General features: G+C 43.2%; 2 protein-coding genes across 2 annotated transcripts; one reads left to right on the top strand and one right to left on the bottom strand.

Moving 5' to 3' along the window:
• Positions 1-14,886: 14,886 nt before the first annotated feature.
• gnpat (glyceronephosphate O-acyltransferase) lies at positions 14,887-21,832 on the bottom strand. The gene is made up of 16 exons (XM_062467679.1): positions 21,704-21,832; positions 21,233-21,424; positions 20,820-20,996; positions 20,605-20,734; positions 20,396-20,523; positions 20,175-20,250; positions 19,362-19,513; positions 19,046-19,176; positions 18,706-18,950; positions 18,174-18,425; positions 17,947-18,026; positions 17,663-17,803; positions 17,326-17,425; positions 17,131-17,224; positions 16,833-16,894; positions 14,887-16,288 (listed from the first exon to the last, which is right to left on the bottom strand). Exons 1-16 carry the CDS (start codon positions 21,725-21,727, stop codon positions 16,245-16,247), a joined length of 2,028 nt encoding a protein of 675 aa, XP_062323663.1. The 5' UTR covers positions 21,728-21,832; the 3' UTR covers positions 14,887-16,244.
• A 10-nt stretch (positions 21,833-21,842) lies between these two features.
• c8h1orf131 (chromosome 8 C1orf131 homolog) lies at positions 21,843-25,778 on the top strand. The gene is made up of 7 exons (XM_062467683.1): positions 21,843-22,052; positions 22,598-22,872; positions 23,621-23,680; positions 23,799-23,894; positions 24,074-24,160; positions 24,324-24,358; positions 24,586-25,778. Exons 1-7 carry the CDS (start codon positions 21,980-21,982, stop codon positions 24,713-24,715), a joined length of 756 nt encoding a protein of 251 aa, XP_062323667.1. The 5' UTR covers positions 21,843-21,979; the 3' UTR covers positions 24,716-25,778.
• Positions 25,779-25,832: the final 54 nt, after the last annotated feature.

Raw genomic sequence — 25,832 nt, 5'->3', positions numbered from 1 at the left:
CATCAGGCCCCTTTCCTGGATGGTGCGCGCCGGCTTCCGCTGGTCACTGGCCCGTCCGTCCGCCATCTTGAACGCTAAGTCCTCCTTTACCTCAGCATTCTCCGACACTTTGCTCACGCCGTCCCTTCGGTCTCTGTTTTTGTCTTTTCGTCTGCATGTCGCGTCCCTGTGTGTTTCACTTTTGCAAACACTACACCACGTCTTCTGTCGACACGCTCTCGCTCGGTGCCCCTTGGTCCCGCACTTGAAGCACACCATCTCGCTGTCGTCTTTGCCCGGTCCATGTGCGCTGCTACTGGGAGGTCGCCGTCCGGTTCTCCCCTGGGTCTTCATCACGCTGTCATCGTTCGACCCGGTTGCTCTGATGTTCTCGGTTTCCTCGAAACTCCGCAATTTGGTCTTGAAGTCAGCAAATGTGATGTTTTCGTAGGTGTGCGCCACATGAATTGCGAATGGCTTGAAGCTCTCTGGCAATCCCTTCAGCACCATAGCCACCAGCAAACTGTCCCCCAGCGTTTCTCCCGCGCTTCTCAGGGCAGTTATGGCGGTCTCTGCTCTAATGATATAGTCCATTACACTTTCGCCGATGGACTTTTGAAGTGAGGTCAGCGTGTTGTACAAACTAATTATACGAGGCTTTCCCTTCCCTGCATAATAGTCTCTCAGAATATTTAATGCTTTTCTGCCATCATCTTGCGCATCTCTCATTACCAGAGACAGACTTTTGTCATCTAGCAGTAGGATCAACTCTGCATACGCGTCCGCATTTTTCTCAGGATCTGCTGCTTTTTCAGCTTCTTCTACTGGCTCATTCAACACAGTGTTTTTCAGCCCTAATAAACGAAAGTGTCCCAACAATTTAGTTTCCCAAACTTCATACTTTGCTTCGTCGCCGTCGAATACCAGTTGATGTAGCCTGCTGCTACTTGCCCTTCGTTGCTCTGCCATGCTAGCTTGCCCCTCTTCTCAGGTTAGCAGCCTTCCTCAGCACGCGATCCGTTGCAACTTTCTTGGCTTTCGTCGACTATCTTCTCCTTCAAACGTCTCCTGGGCCCATAACCTGTTAAATTTTATCAGCAGAGTGGTGCTGCTGACGATGCGTATGAAGGAGGCTGACGACTTCTCTCATTATAGGACATTTATTTCAGAACAATGAAATGTGGCCATCTGCCAGTTGGGTTGATCGCGAACTAAATTTTTAAAGTAAAGACGTTACGCATAAAAATGTCCATGTACGGGAAGTCCATTAGATCACAATACAATACATGAACATTCATCACATTAATTATTGTGTGCTCTTGCGCCCTCTTGTGTCGCTAAGAGTAAATCATATTTACAGTCATGTAACCTGAGAACATAAAAAATAGGCTTACATTTTAACAGACATATTCTTTTATTCGGTGTGTGAAAAAAATAAGAGAAAGCAGGCGATCTTCTGGCCTAATTTATAAGGGGGCAGAGCGGCCCTCCGTGAATTCTCCCTATTCTCCCGATGGCCACTCCGGGCCTGAAAACTATTAATTTCACAAGCAATATTTTGGGGGGTGCTATCGGGGTGCTTTGGATCATATGTCTATGGTAGCGATGACATAGCGAGAAAATACTTCAGAAAAGTCAATGACACCATACCCAGTTTCCGGTTTCAAAATAAAAGTCGACGGGGAAAAAAAACGATACAAAAAATATATAAGCGGAAATATTTTGACGGGCCAAATAAAATCGCTGGCCAGCTGTTGCCGACCCCTGTACTAGAACCAATACTATGGAGACCAACAACGTTTTTTCTCAATTTACAGTTTTTTTCAACTGCTGTATACACTTTTTTTTTTTACTTGTCCTCTTTTTTTTTAAAACTTAACACACAAATCCAAGAATTGCACACACAAAATGCGAAATGCCTCGCTTCTCTTGCAAAATGAAGCACTGCATTCAAAATACTAGAGAGGGTACAATTTCTGGGTTTTTGAATGACATTTTTACAACTGATATTTCTGTATACTTTATATAAAAATGCATACTTATTATTTATAAAGATTACATAGATTTAAAAGCATTTTTTTTGCTGCTCATTTACAACTGAAAATACGAGTGAAGTGTAGAATGAAATAGATGTCTTATTTCACCTGCAAGAGGCAGCCTCATCGTTGAATCAAAACGAATACATTTGGCAGACCGGTGTAAAAATTGACCTAATCTCTATGACTTAAACGTCCTTTTAAGTTTTTCCCTTCTCGTGATATTTTAAGGAATTTAGCCTACTCATATTGCATTCATTCATGAATAAAGAACCCCCTTTGAAGATTATTCTACGACGTTACCGGCAGTATAAGATGGAATCGCGATTCAAACAGTACCATCTGCTAACTGAAAATATGCGCCCAAAAACGTAAATAAGCTTGACATTTATTTAGTGGAAAATCGCTTTCATAAAAAGCTCACTGGTAGCGATCATTGTCAGTAACAACGCAAAATGCGATATAGCCCTGTGTGGAGAAGCTGCCCCGGCAAATTGTACTACTACAGTACAGTACTAGACTACTGCTGTGTTCGTCTTGGACCGAGGTGAAATCAGTTTCATATTCGAGATTCAACAGACATTCATATTCGTACCTCCGTTCAGGCTCCGCGTCATATTTAGGGACCGGGGTAAAAGAGTGGACAGTCAGAATGTTTCTTCAATATCTTTGTAAAAAATGAACATAGAAAATTAAAACTTGTTGCACATTCTTCTACTACTAGCTGACCAAGTTGTCCAAGCTTTGGTTTGGTGATAAAGTTGATTATTGATTAACCTATAGCCAATAAATCAATAAAAACACCAATATTTCAGTGTTTCCTCAATATATTTGTCAAAAATGAACATAGAAACTTCAGACCTGTTTCACATTCTTCTACTCCTAGCTGACCAAGTTGTCCAAGCTTTGGTTTGGTGATAAATTGATTATTGATTAACACATAGCCGATAAATCAACAAAAACACCAATATTTCAGTATTTCCTCAATAACTTTGTCAAAAATGAACATAGAAACTTCAGACCTGTTTCATATTATTTTACTCCTAGCTGACCAAGTTGTCCAAGCTTTGGTTTGGTGATAAAGTTGATTATTGATTAATCCATAGCCAATAAGTCTATAAAAACACCAATATTTCAGTATTTCCTCAATATCTTTGTAAAAAATGAACATAGAAACTTTGAACTTGTTGCACATTCTTCTACTCCTAGCTGACCAAGTTTTCCAAGCTTTGGTTTGGTGATAAAGTTGATTATTGATTAACCTATAGCCGATAAATCAATAAAAACACCAATATTTCAGTATTTCCTCAATATCTTTGTCAAAAATGAACATAGAAACTTCAGACCTGTTTCACATTCTTCTTCTCCTAGCTGACCAAGTTGTCCAAGCTTTGGTTTGGTGATAAAGTTGATTATTGATTAACACATAGCCGATAAATCAACAAAAACACCAATATTTCAGTATTTCCTCAATAACTTTGTCAAAAATGAACATAGAAACTTCAGACCTGTTTCACATTCTTCTACTCCTAGCTGACCAAGTTGTCCAAGCTTTGGTTTGGTGATAAATTGATTATTGATTAACACATAGCCGATAAATCAACAAAAACACCAATATTTCAGTATTTCCTCAATAACTTTGTCAAAAATGAACATAGAAACTTCAGACCTGTTTCACATTCTTCTACTCCTAGCTGACCAATTTTTGACAACTTCATCACCAAACCAAAGGTAGGATAACTTGGTTTTCTAGTAGTAGATGTTCAATTTTGACAAAGATATTGAGGAAATACTGAAATATTGGTGTTTTATTGATTTATTGGCTATGGATTAATCAATAATCAACTCTATCACCAAACCAAATCTTGGACAACTTGGTCAGCTAGGAGTCCGTTGGAAAGGATGAGCCCGGTCCAGGTCCGTTTAGCGGATCTGCGCCAAATGCTAATGAAGACCTGGTCCAAATCTGGCCCAAACACATTTTGCTGTCTGGGTGGTAGCGATCATTGTCAGTAACAACGCAAAATGCGATATAGCCCTGTGTGGAGAAGCTGCCCCGGTAAATTGTACTACTACAGTACAGTACTAGACTACTGCTGTGTTCGTCTTGGTAGCGATTGCGTTGGTTGAATTCAATTTAACGTTCCGTTGTACGGTTTAGGCTGAAATTAATTATTTTCATGAACAGATTGACAAAGTTTAGGCTGTGGAAATGAAGTTAAGGTTAGTAGTTAGATAGATTTTTGATTTAAGTAAGGGGAGTGCCGAACATGTTCTGTCGCCGTTTGACTTCCTAAACAGCTGTGTCTCGCGTACAGTAGGCTACAGCGTTTCAGTGAGCAACACTGGTTTGAAACCACAGGTAATGATAATTTCACCCACAAATCGTTTACTTGTAATGTAATGTCATAATAAATCCTACAACGAAAATGTATTTGTGAGGAATGTTTATTTTAACGATTGAAAACAGATACGTCATAGACCACTGTAGTGTGTGTTGCCCGGGCAACAGGATGATGGTGCAAGTTTTGTCCGTGGAGCATACAACGATTAATAAAAAAGAATCATGTAGACGCGTTTATTGAGTAATCGCATAACTAATTACACATGTAAACGGAGTAATCGTATTATTGGCATAAAACGACAATTGCTAATAATCGGGTTTCTCATGTTCAAGTAAACTACCAATCACCTGTGTGAGAGACTGAGTGGTGCGTGTCTGTCGTTACGGTGATGGTGCAGCTATGATTGCTAACGCGCTGAGGGCAGAGAATAAGAGAAATGTAGCTAGAATCCACACCTCAAACAAGATAACCTAGACGCAAAACTGTACGTCCAATCCAAAATATAAGGATATTTTCCGAGACCCAAGACTCTGCCGAAACCAGAGATATTCTTTATATGTCTGTGCAGTCAGAAATACAACTCTACCTGCAGTTTCAAAAACGTGTTCCTTCTGCTTTCCTGGTGCGTGTTTGTTTGGTTGCCACGGCGATGGAGCAGCTGTGATCGCTGACGAGCTGGGCAGAGAGAATAACTAATGTAGCTAGAATCCACACCTCAAACAAGTTAACCTAGACGCAAAACTATACGTCCAATCCAAAATATAACGATATTTTCCGAGACCCAAGACTCTGCCGAAACCAGAGATGTCCTTTATATGTCTGTGCGGTCAGAAATACGACTCTACCGGCAGTTTCAAAATCTTGTTTCTTTCGCTTTCTCTGACGAATTTTACCCACCTCTCCATTGAAGTTAGTGAGAGAATTTGAAAGGCTGCTCTCGCTTCAAGGCTCATAGCTGAAAATCTGTAAATGTGAGCTCTTTAGTAGTTACATTGGCTGAAAGAGGACAATTTTTCCTACATTTTAAGGTATAACTTGTTTCTGTAAGTTAAACTATATGAACGTTAGAGGAATTTGTTTGACAATTTAGTTGAATATCAGAAAAAGAGCAGCCAGCAGTGTGCCACTCTGCTTGCTGCTCATTCATAAAAATCAAGAAGGAGCAAACATTTGTTTGTATGTATTTCAAACTGTCATAATTCAAAATTGGCTGAATATTTGAAAAAGCTGAATCATTTGGGAATAGCTGAATGTCTTGTGAACATTTTAAAGGTTGAATGGTGTCTCTAGCTGAAAGTATGCTGAAGTAGTTACGTTTGAAAGAGGAGGAAGCTTTTTAATGATTTGAAAGGATTTACCATTACTTTTAATGGGAGAATAATTTGCACAAAAACCTTAATGTCTTAAAAAGTATAAAAGTGAGAAATACCAAAAGTCATAGCCAACATCTCCTGAAGGAGCTGAACATGTTGATACAAAAATTGTAGGAATCGGTGAAAGTATGCAGAACTAGTTAAAGGCCAAAAAACGGTGGAAGAACTAAGAAGTTGATATAACTAGAAAAGGCTGTTCCTGCGAAACAGCAGTGAGAATGCTGAAAACCTGAATGGGGATAGCTGACCATGCTAAAAAAGCTGAAAATAGTGAAAATTTAGTAGAAAGTTATAAGCTGAAGCTTCAAAGCTACCGAAAGGTATTTTTGAAAGGGGCTGGAGCAGCATTCCAACAATGATTTGAAAGGATTTACCATTACTTTTAAAGGGAGAATAATTTGCACAAAAACCTTTATATTTTAAAAAGTATAAAAGTGAGAAATGAGAAAATACCCGCAAGCTGAAATGAATTTCAAAAATGTGTGAGTGACACAAAAGAGGCAGTGTGGAAGCTGAACTGCATCATCTGCATCATTTTAACAAAGCTAAGAGCTAAAATAGCCTACAATGCGGGAGAAGCTGAAAGCTGAACTGTTAAACAGAAGAAGTAGGCTAGCTAGTCGGAACAAGAATATTATCGTTTTAACAGCTGAAATTATAGTTGGGATAGTAATAGCAGTAGCAGATGTAGCCTACCATTGAGTGCGTTTACTCGGCTTTCTTAGTAGGATTCAATGTGTTGATGGAATGAAACATACAGCAGTAGAGCCGATACAGGAAGACACGGCGACACTTTGTTGCAGAAGGATGATGGTGCAAGTTTTGTCCGTGGAGCATACAACGATTAATAAAAAAGAATCATGTAGACGCGCTTATTGAGTAATCGCATAACTAATTACACATGTAAACGGAGTAATCGTATTATTGGCATAAACCGACAATTGCTAGTAATCGTGTTTCTCATGGTCAAGTAAACGTACCAATCACCTGTGTGAGAGACTGAGTGGTGCGTGTCTGTCGTTACGGTGATGGTGCAGCTATGATTGCTAACGCGCTGAGGGCAGAGAATAAGAGAAATGTAGCTAGAATCCACACCTCAAACAAGTTAACCTAGACGCAAAACTGTACGTCCAATCCAAAATATAAGGATATTTTCCGAGACCCAAGACTCTGCCGAAACCAGAGATATTCTTTATATGTCTGTGCAGTCAGAAATACGACTCTACCTGCAGTTTCAAAAACGTGTTCCTTTTGCTTTCCTGGTGCTTGTTTGTTTGGTTGCCACGGTGATGGCGCAGCTGTGATAGCTAACGAGCTAGGCAGAGAGAAAAACGAACATTTACCTAGCATCCACACCTCAAACAAGTTGACCTAGACGCAAAACTATACGTCCAATCCAAAATATAAGGATATTTTCCGAGACCCAAGACTCTGCCGAAACCAGAGATGTCCTTTATATGTCTGTGCGGTCAGAAATACGACTCTATCGGCAGTTTCAAAATATTGTTCCTTCTTGCTTTCTCTGACTGATTTTACTCACCTCTCCATTGAAGTTAGTGAGAGAATTTGAAAGGCTGCTCTCGCTTCAAGGCTCATAGCTGAAAATCTGTAAATGTGAGCTCTTTAGTAGTTACATTGGCTGAAAGAGGACAATTTTTCCTACATTTTAAGGTATAACTTGTTTCTGTAAGTTAAACTATATGAACGTTAGAGGAATTTGTTTGACAAATTAGTTGAATATCAGAAAAAGAGCAGCCAGCAGAGTGTGCCACTCTGCTGGCTGCTCATTCATAAAAATCAAGAAGGAGCAAACATTTTAATGTATTTCAAACTGTCATAATTCAAAATTGGCTGAACATTTGAAAAAGCTGAATCATTTGGGAATAGCTGAATGTCTTGTGAACATTTTAAAGGTTGAATGGTGTCTCTAGCTGAAAGTAAGCTGAAGTAGTTACGTTTGAAAGAGGAGGAAGCTTTTTAACCCTTTGACGCGTACGAACACACCGGTGTGTTGAGTCCTGGCTGGTCCCTGGAGCGTACCAACACACCGGTGTGTTGGAACGCGTCCTTTAGAATGTCCAGTTTGGCTTATTACGTAACAATAAACTCTTCAGCATTAGCCTACGCGTATGTTATAAACATGAATCTCAATTTACTGTATATTTTGAGAAAGTTTACCTTTATTATCCATAAGAAAACGTTCAAACAATTTAGTTTAGCTAATGTTAGCTAACAGCTAACCAAAAATAACTCACGCTTTACTCACGCCACCTAGTAAACCATAATATTATCCGTTTTCCTTGACTTGGCTATCGCTTTCAACAGATTTTACTATTGTACAACCAACCAGAGATCGAAATAATAGATATACGTTCACAAATATGCATCTAAAACATCTGACATTCGTCTGTCTTTCGTCTCGTTTTGAGCTACTAGAGGCCATCTTTGATTTTTTTGTCTTCCGGCAACAAATATGACCCTTGATGATGTACCCCTTGACCCCGTACACCTCAGTATTTTCTCGTGAGAAGATTAGGTCATCTCGTTGACCATTTGACACCCACAATGCAGAGTACTGATCAAAACAAAAAACATGGCAGCCTACATTATCGTCATTAGCCAAGTTAGCTTCTCGAAAGCTACACTACGATAATATATCATATCAATTCACTGTGGATTCACCTGTGTGAATATTTAAAAATCGGAACAGTAATGACAGTACTAAGTTATTTTAATAAATATTTTAATAAGTTAAAAAGCCCACACCAACACGTTTCTTAATTTTTAACACGTATCCTTTTACTCATTTCAGGTAGCTAATTACATGTCCAGGAAAGGGTACAATCTCGTCATTGTCACGTTACATATCAATGAATATCATTAGCACACAGGTATAAAAAATATCACATCAAAATTATTTAAAACCTTACTGTGTAGGGGTAGGCAAAGCTTCCGTCAACATATCGGCAAAAAGGTACAGCATGTTTGAGTTGTGTGATGTACTGGCTATGTTTAGGACATGATCCTTTACACAGGATCCACTATGGACATCCAGGATCATGAAGGGCTTGGGATTTCTGGATCTGTTGTCATGACAAGTCAACTGGTATTTATTGTCATCATATACTTACAGTACACAATGAAACAAAACAACGTTCTTCCAGGACCTAGACATAACCTAGACAACTACAACAACTGTGTGGAATTAGGTCAATAAAATTGGTCCAATAAGACAAGATGAAATTTGTGACAAATGCCTCAAAACACCAAGAAGTGGGGATACTGTGAATGTAAACAAGTAAGCTAGTGCAAGGGAAACTGAATGTAAACATAACATACTAATACCATAATACATGGACATCAGTTATTGAGGTAGCAGCAATATGCAAAAATATTGAGTTTGATGATGTACAGGAGCGTGTGGGGTGCATGGGTTTGTCCACAATGCGTGTGGGTTTGGGGATGCAGCATTTGGTATAGATGTTTGTGAGGGAGGGCAGAGAGATCCTGACTATCTTCTCAGCTGTCCTCACTGTCCTCTGCAGGCCGTGATGCAGCTCCTTGGGATGCTCTCTACAGTCCCTCTATGCAATGTGGTGATGGTGTGGGATGGGAGATGGGCTTTCAGCCTTTGCAAAAAAAATAAACATGCTGCTGGTACATCAAGGAATTAGGTGTTTGACGGTCTCGTTGATGTTCAGCAAGGAATGGTCACTTTGTGCTGACCGTACTTGCTCGACACCTGAGAGAAGGCCATGTACTATACATGGACAATTTGTACAGCAGTGCTGTCATGTTCTGTTTCTTGGAACGGGGCCTGTGCAGGCCAACATTCACCTGTAAAATTATAGGGAGATGTTCAAGATATAGAAAACGGTCAACAGCAGGCAATCAAGTGGTATGACAAGTGGTGCGTTTCATTACCCTATGAAACATTACAGTCATACATTGCCGTCTTGTCATTTCAAAAGGTTGTTAGATTGAATAAGCATAAAGTCTGGTTTATTCTACATGTCGTCCATCAACTAGCCCTAGCCCAGATTTTCCAAACAAATTACACTTGCCATTTCATTTTTGCTTGAACTGTGGCCTGACAATAAATGAGGAATACATTTTCTATCAACACGGAAATTAATGACAGTAGATGGTAGCAAGAGATCACAAAACATAGCCATCAATATAGAATGGATGTCTGAATTATTGTGTTTGCTTTAATTTGACTAAACATGGCAAGTTAGTAATCGCTAGTTACCTGAATAATACCCTTTACTACGAGCTAGCTAGTAAAAACATCAGATAGTGGAAAACAACCACAGGTCATGCTTTCGTCTCAATATCATGCCACAGGTATGTGTATATTTTGTGGGTATAAATAATCTACTCACCAGAAAAGTTTCCCAGATAAATTGAAGCCAACCAAAAAGGTTTGAAGGTATCCAAGCAGCATGAGCTTGCTTGATCGCCTTTCGCCGAGGTGTCTGGGAGTCATGTTCCAGTCTCGCCTACAGTATAGCTCAATTTGGTTGACGATCAACAGTTACTGCTAATTTACTTGGCTATGTTACGTAGTTTGTGTAGTAGGATTATAACAAAGTAATGCAAGTGCATCTAGTCAGTCTAGCGTATTACTAGGATTGTAATGTATCGTTTTGTTTTCGTTTAGCTGGCTTCCATCCAGTAACTTATTTTGTGAACACTGGCTGCGTTGCCAACTCAGAAGGTTTACGAGATGGAAGCCAGCTAGAGAAAACAAAACGATGAATAGAAATCAAATTAGACTGACTGGATGTATCCAAATTATTTTGTATTCGTTATAATCCGACCACACAAACAACGTAACATAGCCTAGTAAATTAGTAACAGCTAACTTGTTGATTGACTCTTTACTACACTACGAGCTAGCTAGTTTGGCAAAAACATCACCTCGTGAAATACAACAGTTCATGCTTTCATCTCAGTATCGTGCAAACTATATGGGTGGTATAATTTGAGTTATACAAATACTTCAGTCACCAGAATAATAGCCAAAATATCTACTTTGAAGGTTTCCGCCAGTCCCCTGAAGCGGAAGAAATACGTAACGAGAAGGTGGATAAACAAAACAACCAATGAATGGAGTATTCGTCACTAATACGGGGTGCAAACTAGGTCAATGGAAAATGCGAACCGAGAAATACTTAAATTGTATAGCAATTCGATTTTAATGCGTCATAATCAATTTCTGGAACGTTGAGATTGATCCAAACTCACGCGCATAAAAAACTCACTCTGGGGGACCAGTCAAGGAATTTAGAACCTACGTGTGAAAGGGTTAATGATTTGAAAGGATTTACCATTACTTTTAATGGGAGAATAATTTGCACAAAAACCTTAATGTCTTAAAAAGTATAAAAGTGAGAAATACCAAAAGTCATAGCCATCATCTCCTGAAGGAGCTGAACGTTTTGATACAAAAGTTGTAGGAATCGGTTAAAGTATGCAGAACGAGTTAAAGGCCAAAAAACGGCGGAAGAACTGAGAAGTTGAAAAGCAATAGTGAGAATGCTTAACAGCATTCTCACAATAATAAAGAGAAACAGGAAAACAATAGTGAGAATGCTTAACAGCATTCTCACAATAATAAATATATGTGAGAGAACAAAGGTTGTGCTCTCGCCGAAGGCTTGAGCACACCCAATAATATATATGTGAGAGAACAAAGGTTGTGCCCTTGCCGAAGGCAAAGCACACCCAATTACAAACATGTCTCAAAAGCAAACATTTGTCTCATGTTGCAAACACTTCCCATTATATTACATTTTTGGATAAATCATTTACACAGTTATTCAAAACCTAAAGCTCTTCTTCCATGAGCTCCTTTGTATATTTCTGTACAAGATTGAAAGTAAATGGCAGAGATGATGAAAAATTCATGGTAAACACGAAAACAAGATTGAAACCAAACTTTTTTTTACTGTAATCATTTGTGGTTGTAAATACAGTGTTACACAGTACGAAAGAAAGAGTGTAGTAGGACAGAAACATTTACATTTAGCAGATGCTCTTATCCAGAGCGACTTACAGTAAGTACAGGGACATTCCCCCCGAGGCAAGTAGGGTGAAGTGCCTTGCCCAAGGACACAACGTCATTTTGCACAGCCGGGAATCGAACCGGTAACTTTCAGATTACTAGTCCGACTCCCTAACCGCTCAGCCACCTGACTCCGTGGAATGGAGAAAACAAACCTCATTTTAAAAAAGTGTGACAATTCGCTATCTCCGTCACCAAATATGTTTCCCCCGGGTGCAGGAGAGAAAAAACGAGATGCTGAGACGGAGAATTGCAGCAACACTTCAGTTATATTTTTTGTTCAGAGGAGCCAGAACACTAGCAGGCACACTGCCATACTGGGATTTTCAAAAATGATAAAATAAACACTTTACGTCAAAACAAAGTTAACACAAACAATCGGCGAAATCACAGGCGGTCCCTCTGCCCGAGTATTTCTCCGGCTCCACTCTGTCCTCTCTTTCATCTAATCGGGACCTTTTAAAGAAAGCACAATCAAGCATATGCATTTCACCTGGTTACTCAATCAGGTGAAATGTTCGAGAAACCAGGTGTGTCCTTGGGCCTACCTCCCAGGAGAAGGTGCCCCCGGACCCTGTATTCCACCTGACCCCTCACAAAAGGTGATTACGGAATGGTGTGTGTGTGTGTGTGTGCCATGAACTGTAGCATACAGTAATATATACTATTTTCTACATTATTGTCAGAATGTCTTCTTACAGTCACTGTACTGTTGCACAGTATGATACAGGAATCCACCAGACTGTGACCAATCATGCAGTGCACTGCAGTCAATGGATGCATGGGTGCTAAAATATATGTTTGTGTATAGTATACCGTGTGTTGCGCTGAAACAGCTAATAGCTATGCAGGGAATGGAGGTATCGTGTACTACACAGTAGTTTCGTTTCATGACATTCTACAGGCTGGTTCGGAGTTGGAGAGGAGGAGGAGAGGAGGAAAGGGAAGGAGGCGAGAGAGAAGCAGGCAGTCTGTGATCCTTCATCTCTTTGTGTCTCTATTTTTTTCCCTCAGGTAGAACACAGGGAGACTATGACAGTCACCTGAGGGGGTACGGAGAAACAAGACAGAAGAACAGAAGGAGGGCGGGTTCTAATAACCAGGAGAACAAACCTTTCACGGCTTGAAGAAAGAAGAAACCGATTTTTCATTCAGTGCTTGCTCATTGCTTTGCATCAACAAAATATATCCCCCTTTTCCCAGAGAACATTAATTAGCTTTTGAGAAACACGCTAAAAGCTTTAGCTAATGAAAAATACTTTTACATTACTGTGAGCCATATATTAAATGTAAGTAGACAAACCAACAACTCATGTTGCAGAACATTCCAGTGAACGGACTGAAATCGAATTCATTAACCCTGTACTTACTCTTGAAGGAGGACCTAGATGTCTTACTGGTCAACTGCAACTGAGAGCTTTTAGGAGACAAGGAAATGGATGTGGAGAGAGACAGGGAGCTGGAGAGCCAGTACTCACCCTGGCAGACCTATTCGTTTACCAGAGACTTTCTTCTTTCAGAGATGATGTTCCTCAGAGAGGAGGACAGAAATAGAGACTGATGGCTCTCCAGGGGGTTGGTCTGGTTCCAGCTCACCACCTCAATTAGATCCTATTGGATTTTATTAAATCTTCCTCTGGCTGTCACTGCGTTGCGGTCGCCATCACAGGATTATTATTTATTTACCTGTCAGAACTGGCAGCTCCAGAAATCCCACAGTGCCGGAGAAACACACACAAACACACTCTCACTTTCTCACACACCGCAAGCACAGTCGGTTTGTGTTTTTCTTGCTCTCCGCACACACACAAATGCTTCTTATCTCTCTTTAACACACACGCACACATACCTTTTTTTCTCACACACAGAACCCCCCCCCCCCACATACACACACAGCAGAGAGGGAAGGCGGGAGGTGGAGGGTGTAAGATGAAATGAGTGCTAATGGATCCACTCCCTAGTGAGAGTTCACACTGCGTCTTCAGCATGACAGGACATCCCGGGATGTGTGTGTGTGGTATGTGTGTGTGGTGTGTTTGTGTGTGGGGGGGGCTTTGGAAAACAACGTGTTAAGAGAGGGGAGGGTAGAGATGGGGACTGAGGGGCGAGAGGTGGGGGGGGGGGGGGACTTGACAAGGGACTCAAAACTGCTCATATCAGGAGGAAAACAATAGCACTGAAACTGCATTTCTGTCCACACTCACACACAAACACGCCTTTACGGAAGGCTATACCCCCAGTTGAGAACAGTTAATCTGGTTCATGCCCCCTTAAATAAAGCATGTCAGGAGCCACACACAAAGTGCTGATAAAGCTGTAGCCATCTTTCAGCTGGAGATGGATGGAGATGAGGAACAGAGAGCAGAGTTAGACCTGCCTCAGCCTCTACCCCAGCCCCCCGCCCCCCAGCGCCTCCTCTACTGCCTGCCTATACCTGCTTGCCTTTCTACCTACCTACCTACCTACCTACCTGCCTGCTTTTTTGCTTGCCAGTCCGTTTGTCTCCCTGCCTACCTGACTGTTTTCCTACCTGTATGTTTGTCCATCTGCATGCCTGTCTGTCTGCCTGCCTGTTTCCCTGCCTGTATATCTGTACATCTGCCTGCCTGTCTGTATAACTGCATAGGTTTTACTCAGCAGCCCAGGCAGAAGACAATCGAATTAGCAATGCTGCTGTTGTCAAGAGACCTGTCTGTCTGCCAGGAGGAGGAGGAAAGGAGAGTGGGAGAGGGGAAGAGGAGGGACGAGAGTGGATGCATTTGAAGAGCTACACTTCCACCTAGAGGTGGGCCAGAGTTACATGACGGGGGGACGTTCCTGAAGTGACGATGTAAGAGACAGAGACAGTCTTTGTATGGCTGTTTAGGACATTTTCCACCAGCGGTTCACAATAACGTTTTAGGGTTCCAAGGTCAATTATTTAGAAAAGAAATCCTTGGAACCAGATTAAATGAATCACCAGTCCATGAATTATAATAAAAGATGACATAAGCCTGATCATGAATACAGATAGTAAGGACTGTGGGTCCAGGGCATCTGGAGCAGAGTTGCTAACACACACAAAACCAGCCATGATACTTCAAAAATCCTTTATTGACCTGATACACACCAGTCAGCAGATTCCAAGTGTAGACCTCAGGATCATCATAGGTCTTCACAGCGAAACCTTCAGATAGCTTTGTTGTGACTCACCACAAGGACAGTCACCAATGGTAAAGCATTTCACAGTCAGTACATCAACACAGTCTACATAAAGGCAACAGACAGTAAGAATGCTTTGGCCAGAACAGGAGTGGTCGTGTATCTGCTGCCCTTGGCATCAGAGACTTCCACTCAGTCGATAACTTCCTGTTTATGTTGGTTTGTGTAAACAAATAGGCGTCAACAGCCAGGACAACAGTCGCTAACACTAGGTGTTGCATAGGACAAAAGTCGTCCAGACAAGCTGTAAAATGTGTCCAATAATGACTGTGTTCGACATCTTAAAAGGATCCTTCGGTTAAGCGACAGAGAAACACTTTGGCGTTAGATATGCTGCTGAGAGTCTGTAGCTGAGGGTATGGGAACAGCCGTAAACACAACACGCCACAGGAAACATGGGTCTTGCTCAATGACAACATGGTTCAGGGAAATCCTTGGTAACAGACAGTTGGCTAGTAAAATCCACCTCCACCTCTTTTGGCTTGGTTCGTAGGTGGTTCAGGTCCACTTTGACTTAATTAAATCCTTTGTAATAGATTGTAATGTTAAAATACAATATCTGAAATGGTTAATGCTCCATTTACCCAGCGTTAATATAAATAGACTACTATCACCCACCTTATAACATAATCCAATCCTCCTTTGGGGTCATTTTTAACCCCCAAAAAACTACAAAGGCAACAATTCTCTTTACAAAAGGGGAATATAGAACTATAGATAGGAACATCATTCGACAGGTCCACATCACCGTGCAAACATATACGTAGATTAATACAAAAGTGCAAACAAAACCTATTAAACATTGTTATGTAAAGCAGACCTCTATTTTCGTTGTAACAAACAGCAGTAGACAGAGCTAAAGTCCAAGCAGTTAGAACATTTGACACACGCCACAACGTATTACATCACGCACGTTAATCAAAACCAGATACTTCAAGACTTGAGTTGGCAGCATCAGGTCTGATTCAAAAGGTTTCTGAAGAGAGACACAAGAGCTTAGTCAGGGGCCTGGAGACATAAGAAACTTTGTGAGGTGTTAGCTGTCGGAAACCTCTTCTTGTGAGAGGAGAGCTCCACGTGGCAGGTGTGTGAAGTCCCCGCTAGCAGACGCCTGACGGCAGCCTTTGTAGTCGGCCCCAGTGGTGGAACACAGAAGGTTCCGGAATGCTCAGCTTCATATGCTAATGAATCCAGAAGACATGCTCTCCAGACTTTCCTTCTGCTCCGGTGAGGATGACAGTTAGAGGCGAGCGAGGACAGCTTTCTGAGCGCAAAGTTTTCCTCCTGGGTGAGTGAGAGAGAGAGAGAAGAGAGATAGATAGATAGATAGATATAGATAGAGAGAGAGAGAGGAAAGGAGAGACAAGAAAAGGAATGAAGGGTGCAAAGACAGAGAGAAGGCGGGGGGTTGAGAAAAACTGAAAAATAAAACAAAACATAAAAACAACTGTTGTGTTGGGAAAGCCCATGGTGAGCTAGCTAACTAGCTGGCTAGCTAGCTGTCAAGATGCTTCTCAGCAACATCAAAGAAAGCAAACACCGGAAACTAAAGTTTAACTGGAACAGATGTTGTAATCTGGATAACAGGGTAGCTAGATAGAAGCAAGGAGACAGCAGAACAGACTAGTGTAACGCCATCTACTTATACAACATACCTTCTTGTAGTTCCGACCTCTGTACAATTACAATTACTGGGTTAGTCATGACAAATCATAAAATCTACTGTTCGATTTTGTCTGCACCTCATGCCTGGGACCAAAGCACGCCCATCGTACATCCATGGTCTACCATAGCCTCGTGTGTGCTTCGATAGCTAGCAGTCTCTTACCCAACGTGTCTTCTAGTGAGTTCACCGCCATCTTGTTCACCTTCAGGGTCACCTTGTCAGCTCTGAGACAAAGCAGCAGAAGATTCATGAACCAAATACTCACGCCATTCAAAAATACAGTTTATACCTCTTTGACATGGGTTAGAATCCCATCCCAGTTCACATTCAACTAAGTCAAACCTTTTTTCGTAGGACTCAAGACACCTTCTCATTCATCCAATCCACTTTGGAATATGGATTTAAGTGAGTAACGGTTTGTCCCTCTTAACGGTCAGTGGGCTGGTTCATGTGCTCTTACCCTTTGACCTTCTGTACCGCCCCCATGCGCAGTAGAGCCGCCAGGGAGTTTTTCTGCAGGTCAGACGACAAGACCTCGTAGCACCTCAGACTGCCTGTGGACGTGCACACACACGCACAGTCCTTCATTGGTGGATTCATTGTGAGAGTGAGTGAGTGAGTGAGCGAGCGAACAAGCGAGGGGGAGTTTACCTACCTGCCAGGATGAGCTTGACCGCAAAACTCCTGACGGCCGGGACAAACTCTTTCTCGGTCAGCCCCTCCCCTGCCTCCTCACACAGGAACCGACACACCACCTTCAGGACACAAATGACACATAAACTGCCAGTTAAACTGGCCCTGGAAGGTGGGGTGTAGACCGCACACAGCACACCTGGTATCCCTGTCTAAGGATGTGTGTGTGTGTGCCTGGTATCCCTGTCTAAGGGTGTGTGTGTGTGCGTGTGTGCGTGTGTGTGTGTGTACCTGGTATCCCTGTCTAAGGGTGTGTGTGTGTACCTGGTATCCCTGTCTAAGGGTGTGTGTGTGTGTACCTGGTATCCCTGAATGAAAGGCTCCAGGACAGCCACGAGGAAGGACAGTGTGTCCTGTGTCCTGTCGGTCCCCAGCAGATGATCTTGAAGCACCTGCACAGCCCCGGTCTTCACCAGCAGGTAGCACGCCTCCTCGTAGTCCTGCACAGCACGACACGGAACAGATTCATCACAACTACACCTGCATACTACTTCCTGTATTGACTGACTGATAAATTAACCAGGGGAAACGAAAAACCCACTACTGTCGAGACAGTCCTGTCAAGACAGGTTTCTGCTCATACCTGCACCGTGTCTCCAGGACAGAGGATGAACTCGTTGGAGAAGATGTTCCTGAGGAAGCTGAAGCCGTTGTAGACGTCCTCTGAGAACAGACAAGGTGGAGTTAGACAGGCTCTGAGGAAGACACCTTTTAAAACAACAAAAAAACACCTCAGACTAGACGACTAAGACTACCGTCTAGACTACTCAACCAGATTCGGGGGAACATTTCTGTGAACAAATCGCTCACCTTTCTTCGTGGAGTTTGCAGTGTGCATGGCTGTGGCCAGCAGGGCTGGTCTGAGGAAGATGTGGAGGACCTGGTTCCTGTAGGAGGTGCAGGCCAGCATGCCCACAGCCCGGGAGAAGAGGCTCTCCTCCGGGCTGGTCGAGGAGGGAGAGGAGCCTGCCTCCAGCAGCCTCACGCGGCCTCCGGACACACACACCAGGCCTTTGTGGAGAGACAGGCTGGAGGAGACCACCGTGGCTGGAGGGACATGGTCTGGAGAAGGGGCGGGGAGTACATAGTGCTTGTTGCCAGTATAACAATGACCTCCCCATTCCGTGTCCGCACCTTTCATACAGAACTAATCGACATAAAGGTGCAACATTCCCGCCTTAACAGGCTGTGTGAAAGGGTGGAGGACAGAGAGATCTACATGTATACCACTAACCAAACAAAGTCTTCCTCACATCAAAGGCAACTTGATATCAAATACTAGTGGTTCAAACACAATTACCACCTCAACCTAGAGTAAGAGAGAGGGTGTATGTGTGTGTACCAGGCCAGTCCAGGAAGGCCCCGTATTCCCGGGCCAGGTGTCTGAGCCACAGGCTCTGTTCCGTCAGCAGGTCCAGCTCCATGCCCTGGTTCTGGTCCTGGTCTGTGGTGTGGTTCTGGAGCAGCAACAAGGCCATCAGAACCCAGGGCTTCAGGACCATGTTCTCCTCCTGCAGACGCACGACTCGATAAGCCGCGTCATTCACCAACGCCTGGGCCTCCCTGCTCGGCCTTCTGGGAATGTGTCTGAAACGGAAGGTAGGGTCAATGGGGAACCAAAGGACCCACCGCAAAACACCTACACCCTCTCATTAGGACCCTTTGAGGGTTAGGGTGTGTACCTGGGCAGACAGTTGTATTCTGCTCGGTTGACTCTGCTGTGAGCCAGACTTCTGACTGAGACTGGCTGGCCAAAGTAGACATGGATGCTGCCATAGTCCTCACTAAGGACATTGCGGGCTTTCAGCAGACCCTGAGGGGCAAAACACACACATACACACACAAGCTAAGAATGGAGGAACAAATACATAAGTGGATGGGTGGATGAGCAGACAAACATGACAGTAAATGGGTGAATAAATAGGAAGGTGTGAACAGGATCCTATGATAGGTTGTCTGTCGTTTGACTGACAGGAGCAGAGCCAATGGAAGACTCACAGAGGTGGACTCCTTGGGTTTGGGCACGCCCAGAAGCTCCCGGGCATACAGAGTCTCCTCCATGATCCTCTCGTAGCTGATGCTGACCGGAACCAGGCTGACGTCAAACACCTCACCCTTGAAGAAGGGCTCCATCACTATGTTCAGCAGACCTGGACAGGAAGGAGAACAATGCTCTGCTGAAGATGGATAAAAGCCTTCGACCATACTTCTTTCATCCCTCCATCTGTCTTTGACCCGTTTTATTAATCTATTCCTTCATCCATCCATTTATACCACCGAGCATTGAGTGGATATGGACACGGCTGTTCTGCTAAACACCAGCTTCTGCAGGCTTAGCAAAATGTACCTTTTTTTATGCATTTACCTCAGGTCTTACAACCAGACTATCATTATGAGGGGGAAATGTGATACAGTAAATGAGCGTTCCGCCATCTGTGCCTCGGGTGGAAAACGGAGGCTTACGGAGGAGAGGCAGTGTGGCGCCTCTCCCCTGAGTGTTCAACAGCCACGCCAGCACAAAAGCCAGCTCCTGCCACCTGCCACCCCCCTGCACGCTGGGAAATGAAAATAAAAAAAGTATCCAAAACAAGAAAAGTGCTTCCCTCAGCAAAATAGCAGGCCAGGTCAGCAGTGACCTCCAGTAGGAAGACTGACAGGTACGACTGAGGTAGAGGGGGATTGTACTCTCTCACCCTGCTTCAGCTAGCTGGTAAACACTGACTGTGTGCAGTGAGGAGTCTGGGTGTATGGGCTCAGAACAGCTAACAGATGTCTTCTCTCAACTAGTCTCCATGGTGACGTTTCCCCTACCTAATTTTGGAGTGAGGGACTTGGATGTTCGGCTTCTGGTTCCTTCTAGGAAGAACTCGATTGGTGCATATCCACTCTGAAACACAAATAAAGAGTTCAACCTGGCACTTCAATTTCAGAATTTAGTGTAGTTCTAGAAAAAATAGAGGAAGAATTAAGTCGTTTTTTAAGAGTGATTCGTTGCGCAACAGCTTGGCACTGTGCAACAGCTGTGAACGCACCCTCAGCATGGTCTTGACGTACTCAGAGAACACAGCCCAGTACAGCCTGTCTCCTCCGAACGAGCGGCGGAGGAAGAACGCCCCCGACATCCGCAGCATCTCTCCTATGAACTTCATTCCCATGAAATCTACAGGAAAAACAATAGCAGGGCATAACCATATTGAAGCACAACGTCCAACTCGGCCCATGTCCAAAACACAATGCTTACCCATCCCGGCCGCGATGACAGGAAGTGTGAGGTCGTAGGTGAACAGGATGTATGACATCAGCAGGAAGTCCATGTAACTACGGTGACTGGGCAGGAGGACTACTGGGTGTTCCTGGATGGCCTGCTGCAGCTGTGAGGGGGGGGGGGGGGGGAGACTGAGTGTGTGTGTATGTGTGTGTATGTGTGTGTATTTGTTCACACGACTGCGGACTCACCCTCTGGATGCCATCCTCGTTGACCCTGATGTTCCGGAAGATGATCTTGAAGGCCTTGGTGAGCGTGTAGGCTAAGAACCTGACAGTGCTGATCTGCTGGCGGTGAGCCATTTCATCCAAGATGGCCGAGGCCTCCTCCTGGATGAGCTCACGGTCCTCGCCAGTCTCCCTGGACAGCTAGACACACACAGCCATCCACCAATGAATAGGAGACAGTGACCTTGATCATGTTGTTCTCTCTCACATCCAAGTGATACTGATAACCATATCAATGTCTCTCAGGGGCTTGTGTGACCCTGCTCTCTTAGCTGTAGACTAAACTGAGCCTGAACTCACTTGGCAAACTAAAACGTGGCACACTTGACAATCGGTATCTGACGCTGCATTGACTGAATAAACAAGTGATAGATTACCTGATTGATGACATAGCGGAGCTGATCAGAATGAAGCACGATGTCCTTCAGCTTGCTGGCTGTGCAGGGCGTCACACCTTTATACAGTAGGGGCGCGTAGCATTTCAACACATATCTCAGATCGCTTGAGTTCCTCCGCTCCTCCAACATGTCTTCGAAGTCATCCCTCTTTTTCAGCACTGGGTCCCTTTGCTGAGCAGACAAGGCACAGCGTATTGTGCAATTATGTAGCTACGGTCACCTAGCTACCACAAGGCAACACATTTATGCCATAACAAAAACTGAGCTAAAGTATAGGTACATGTACCTATATATAAAATACCACTATGCTCGTTCCCTAACTTAAAACACATTTTCTGAAAAGTGTCAAAAGTGTCAAACTTAAAAATATTTGTGGGTTGGGCAGCTGATGGTGGGTTACTGTAGCTAGAAACGAGACAGCTTGGCGTCAAGTTTGCAAAGGATACATACCGAATAAAGAGAATTTGAAGCCATTCCTCAATAAAATGTATAAAAACGTGGAAGCTGCATTAATGTCGAAAAATCTCACATGGGTGGTGCTGTATTGCACTTCCTTGTTTGTACAATAAGTAACTACGGTAACCGCTAAACTACAATTTGTCTCCTGAATTTTCTATCGCGTTTTCCCACGTGGGATCAGATACAGTCAAACAGGTTACTACAGTAGCTAACCAGTTTACTCCTACAAACTTAATTTCCTATCCGCAACAGTGTCGATTGATTGAAATGAACAACGAAAACGAAGAGGACTTGGATCAGTCCTATCTTGACGATGTCCTAAACAATCTGTATGATTTTGGTGAGCACAAACAGGAGCTAACTAGCTAGCATTACTAAAGTTGAGCTAGCGTCACTCACCCGGCACCAGCATGTAAACAAACTATTTTCCGTGATTAACTTGTTGACAATCCTATCAGAAGAAGCCTACCGTGATTTAATGCTTGATGTAGTTGGATAGGTTTACCATGCTTCATAAATTAATTGTATGCATTTTAGCTAGCTAGTGCTAATATGGCAGGCAGTTTCGTAGCTTAGCAAATGGCATGCATGCGTCTAGTTAGTTAGCTTGCTACAAGCTAAATTCTGTCTATTTGTCTTCTTAACCCCGTCCTGCAATATTGCGTTTGTTGTCTGACTTCTGAACATATACAACTGATAACCGTATTCTGGAAATAACCTAGCAAACAATTAAACGATTTGATGAAAAGTGAGAGGCTGTATAGAGAGTACTGTGTGGCTAGACATGACGAGATGAGTCGGTACAGTGCTTGTTGAGATGACATTAGTATTGGCGCTAACATGGTGGTCATTGATAACCATCGTACATGTATCTCATTGTTTTAGGTGATGGACCAGCAAGGCGAAAAAACAAGTCACAGAAAAAGAAACGGAAAAGAACCGCGGAAGAGCGGAAGGAAGCATGTGCAGATGAAGACTGTCTTCTTGAGGAAGTACAGCAACAGGACGGTTCAGGAACCTGCTCCGACGTAACGAAAACAGAGTCCGACAATCAACATCATCCGCCAGGAGTAGAAGTGGTGACCTTCCAGGACCCCATGAAAAAACTCATGACAAAGAAGAGTCCCATGGTACCTGTAGCCTCAACTGAGATAAAGGAGGTAGGTCATAACCATAGGCTGATTAGTTATTGGTAGGTTGAAGGTCATGGCATTAGTAGTCACCCCAACAGTGAATTGTAAAACTGTACAGTTACAAAAAGGGTGGCCATTTTGGGACACAGATATTGGCATGTTTAAAGAAAGGAGATGAGTGTTTTCTCTTCCCGACGTTTTTTCATGTTTTCTCTCTGAGCCTTTCCATGACTTCCTGGAGGTTTTAAGTTGTTTTTTGGTGCTCACAGCCCATAGGTCTGTGAGCATATGTGAAGTCCTCTGTGCCATTGCTTTAAAAAGGCTATACAAATAAGATTAGATTTGAATCACAGCAGTGTCTATTGGAAGATGAATACACACACACACACACACACACACACACACAGTTCTTCCTTCCACTTTGTCATCCTGCTCATCTCAGTCCTATAAATATAGGCAGCAAAGCACCAGCAGCAATCACGTTGTCACAATAATATTGTTGTCCGGGATGATTGAATGTGCATAATAGCCTCAGTCTTAAATAATGATGCTTCATTTGCCACCAGTGTTCTGAATGGACCATAATCAGCCCAAAGACATTGATTTCACATAGCTTGCATCATGCATAGATTGACATTTCGTACCACCCTTGAGGCTGATGTAAATGCCAGTTTTCTCTCTTTCTTCAGTCCCCCCCCCCCCCAGCCAGCATGTTCTATTTCTGTGCCTCCTGTCAGAACCACTGCATCGCCAACCGTTCCACCCTCTCTTTCAGAAGTCCAAAACAAAGGAGAAACAGAAGCCGGAGTTATTGGAAGAATTCAGTTTAGAAAAGGTAACAGATCCGTAATCTCGTTTCCCCCATCTAGTGGTTCATCTTGTCTCTGGCTCTTTCTGTTAATTGGTTTAAGGCTTTGTGAGGTGTATTTTATCAAGATTTCCGTGTGTGCCAGGCTCGGTTAGAGGTGCACAGGTTTGGGATCACAGGGTATAAGAAGGAGCAGCAGAGGATGTTTGAACAGGAGAGAGCCATCATGCTGGGAGCCAAGGTATTGGAGCTGAGAACATTCTCTCTGTCTGTCTGTGTCTCTCTCTCTCACATGAATCCTGTCTCTCTTCCTCACTCCCGCGCCATTAAATCCGCTCTGCTCTATTCAGACGTAGCTAAAGGCTGTGTTCCCTGGGTTAAGAAAGAAGCCACTCACTGTTGTTTTTCCTCTGCCTTTAGCCCCCTAAAAAGGAATATGTGAACTACAAGTTGTACCAGCAGATGAGTAAGGACAAGAAGCAGAAAGCCAGGGAAGAGGTCCAGACAGTGAGTTGATGCAGCCACCTTATTGTTTTCATGACAGTTTGACACTCCAGGCTTTGTCTCGACTAACAATAGCTGAAGACTTGTTGAAGTAGTTGTTCGGTAAACCCTTCATGTCTGTCAGACTGATGTTCCCTCGGGTCTTAATGACTTGTCTGCTTTCCAGGACCTGAAGAAGAAGAAAAAGAAGAGTAAACCGAGGTGAGATTTCCCAACCTCACCTGACCCTATATTACCTTACCTCACCTCACCCTACCAAATCCTACCTTACCCTATCCTACCATTCACAATCCTATCCCATGATAGTGTTGCTCCACAACACGCATAATCTTCTGGGTGAGCTACAGAGTCCTTGTTATTCCAAGGCCTGATGATAACCCTCTTCTGCTCTATCTCTCTCTATCTCTCTCTCTAATCCTGTCCTCCAGGGACGAGAAGAGGAAGTCTTCCTCAGGCAGCTCTGCCCCCACGGGCCAGGTGGGACGCTTCAAGAACGGCATGCTAGTCCTGAGCTCCAAGGAGATCCAGAAGATCAAGACCTCCAGGGTCAGCAAGTGACGACATGCATGAGGAGAGGAGAGAGAGAGGAGGGTTTGGTACTTTGTCTGTGGAAACTAAAGGGGTTTACTGGATTGTTGGTCCCAGACCAACAGCAGTCAAAGTTTGTGATTGAAAACTTCTCTTCAGAAGGACCAGTACTCTCACCTCAGACAGTAGCTGTTCCAAACACTCATGGTACGGGAGGACGAGAGAAGAAGAAGAAGAAAAATGAACCCAAGCCAGAGCGTCACCTATTCCATCAGCGTTTATTAACACATCCCTTTTAAAAAGGAACCAAGACACCGCATATTCTTTTCTGTATCACCATGAAAACAATGTATGAGTACAATGCATTCATTTTCCATATACAAACCACTGAGTACAAAATGTTTACATACTTGTGGAGGGGAAAGGATGAAAACACACACATGGATGATATTGTAGAAAGGGATGAAGTCCTGCCCCACGAGCATAGGGCAGCTGTCACAGACTCGACCTTTAAGCTTCAAATGTGAGGCCCCATTGAACGCTTCTATTCTTGTACCTGGCTTATACTGTGTCCTTGGATACCACCACCCCATACAACAAACACAGTAGGCATCCCATAATGGACTTGAGTGGAGGGCTGAAGATGAACTGGGTATGAAATAAACATTTCTGTAATATATTTACATAAATATATGAATAAATGTATTAACCTGTAAATGTGTTTACGTTCCTGGCTCTTTAAGCAGGGACACAGGTAGAAAGGGGGTCCCAACATCAGTGACTAGCGCAATTTAGTTAGCATATTTAGCTTTTTGTCTTTTACTTTGAGATGTTCACATTCAGAGAAAATTCCCCGTGGTCGGGGAAAAGGGAGCATGCATGTGGTCAGTAGGCTCCTACTGATGCGAGTTGTTCGATGGCTTGTTTTCACGGTGGGGGTGATTCAGTTAGCAGCAACTCTGAGACAAAACGGCACTCAATCATCTCACATGCTGAACCCTGACCAACGCTCTCGTTTCTGAAAACTTCCGTCCGTTCTTGAACCATCTGCTGCTCTGTGAAGCGCTCTATGTTGTGAAAAGTACATCCAAGATTCTGTTTTGGAAAAACAGCTCTATCAGAGCCTACTCTACATCATGTCATCAGG

This window comes from Osmerus eperlanus, chromosome 8, assembly GCF_963692335.1.
Source record: "Osmerus eperlanus chromosome 8, fOsmEpe2.1, whole genome shotgun sequence".
In the NCBI taxonomy this organism is placed as follows: domain Eukaryota; kingdom Metazoa; phylum Chordata; class Actinopteri; order Osmeriformes; family Osmeridae; genus Osmerus; species Osmerus eperlanus.
The sequence above is the reverse complement of the archived record's forward strand: the minus strand, read 5'-3'. Positions and strand labels throughout refer to the sequence as shown.

Coding starts and splice junctions, on each gene's coding strand:
- c8h1orf131 (XM_062467683.1), top strand. CDS start 21,980: ATGAACAACGAAAACGAAGAGGACTTGGATCAGTCCTATCTTGACGAT. Junction 22,873..23,620: donor CCTCAACTGAGATAAAGGAG/GTAGGTCATAAC, acceptor CCTCTCTTTCAG/AAGTCCAAAACAAAGGAGAA. Junction 24,359..24,585: donor AAAAAGAAGAGTAAACCGAG/GTGAGATTTCCC, acceptor CCTGTCCTCCAG/GGACGAGAAGAGGAAGTCTT.
- gnpat (XM_062467679.1), bottom strand. CDS start 21,727: ATGGCTTCAAATTCTCTTTATTCG. Junction 20,997..21,232: donor TCCGCTATGTCATCAATCAG/GTAATCTATCAC, acceptor GTGTGTGTCTAG/CTGTCCAGGGAGACTGGCGA. Junction 17,426..17,662: donor CTTTCATTCAGGGATACCAG/GTACACACACAC, acceptor TGTGTCCTGAAG/GTGGTGTGTCGGTTCCTGTG.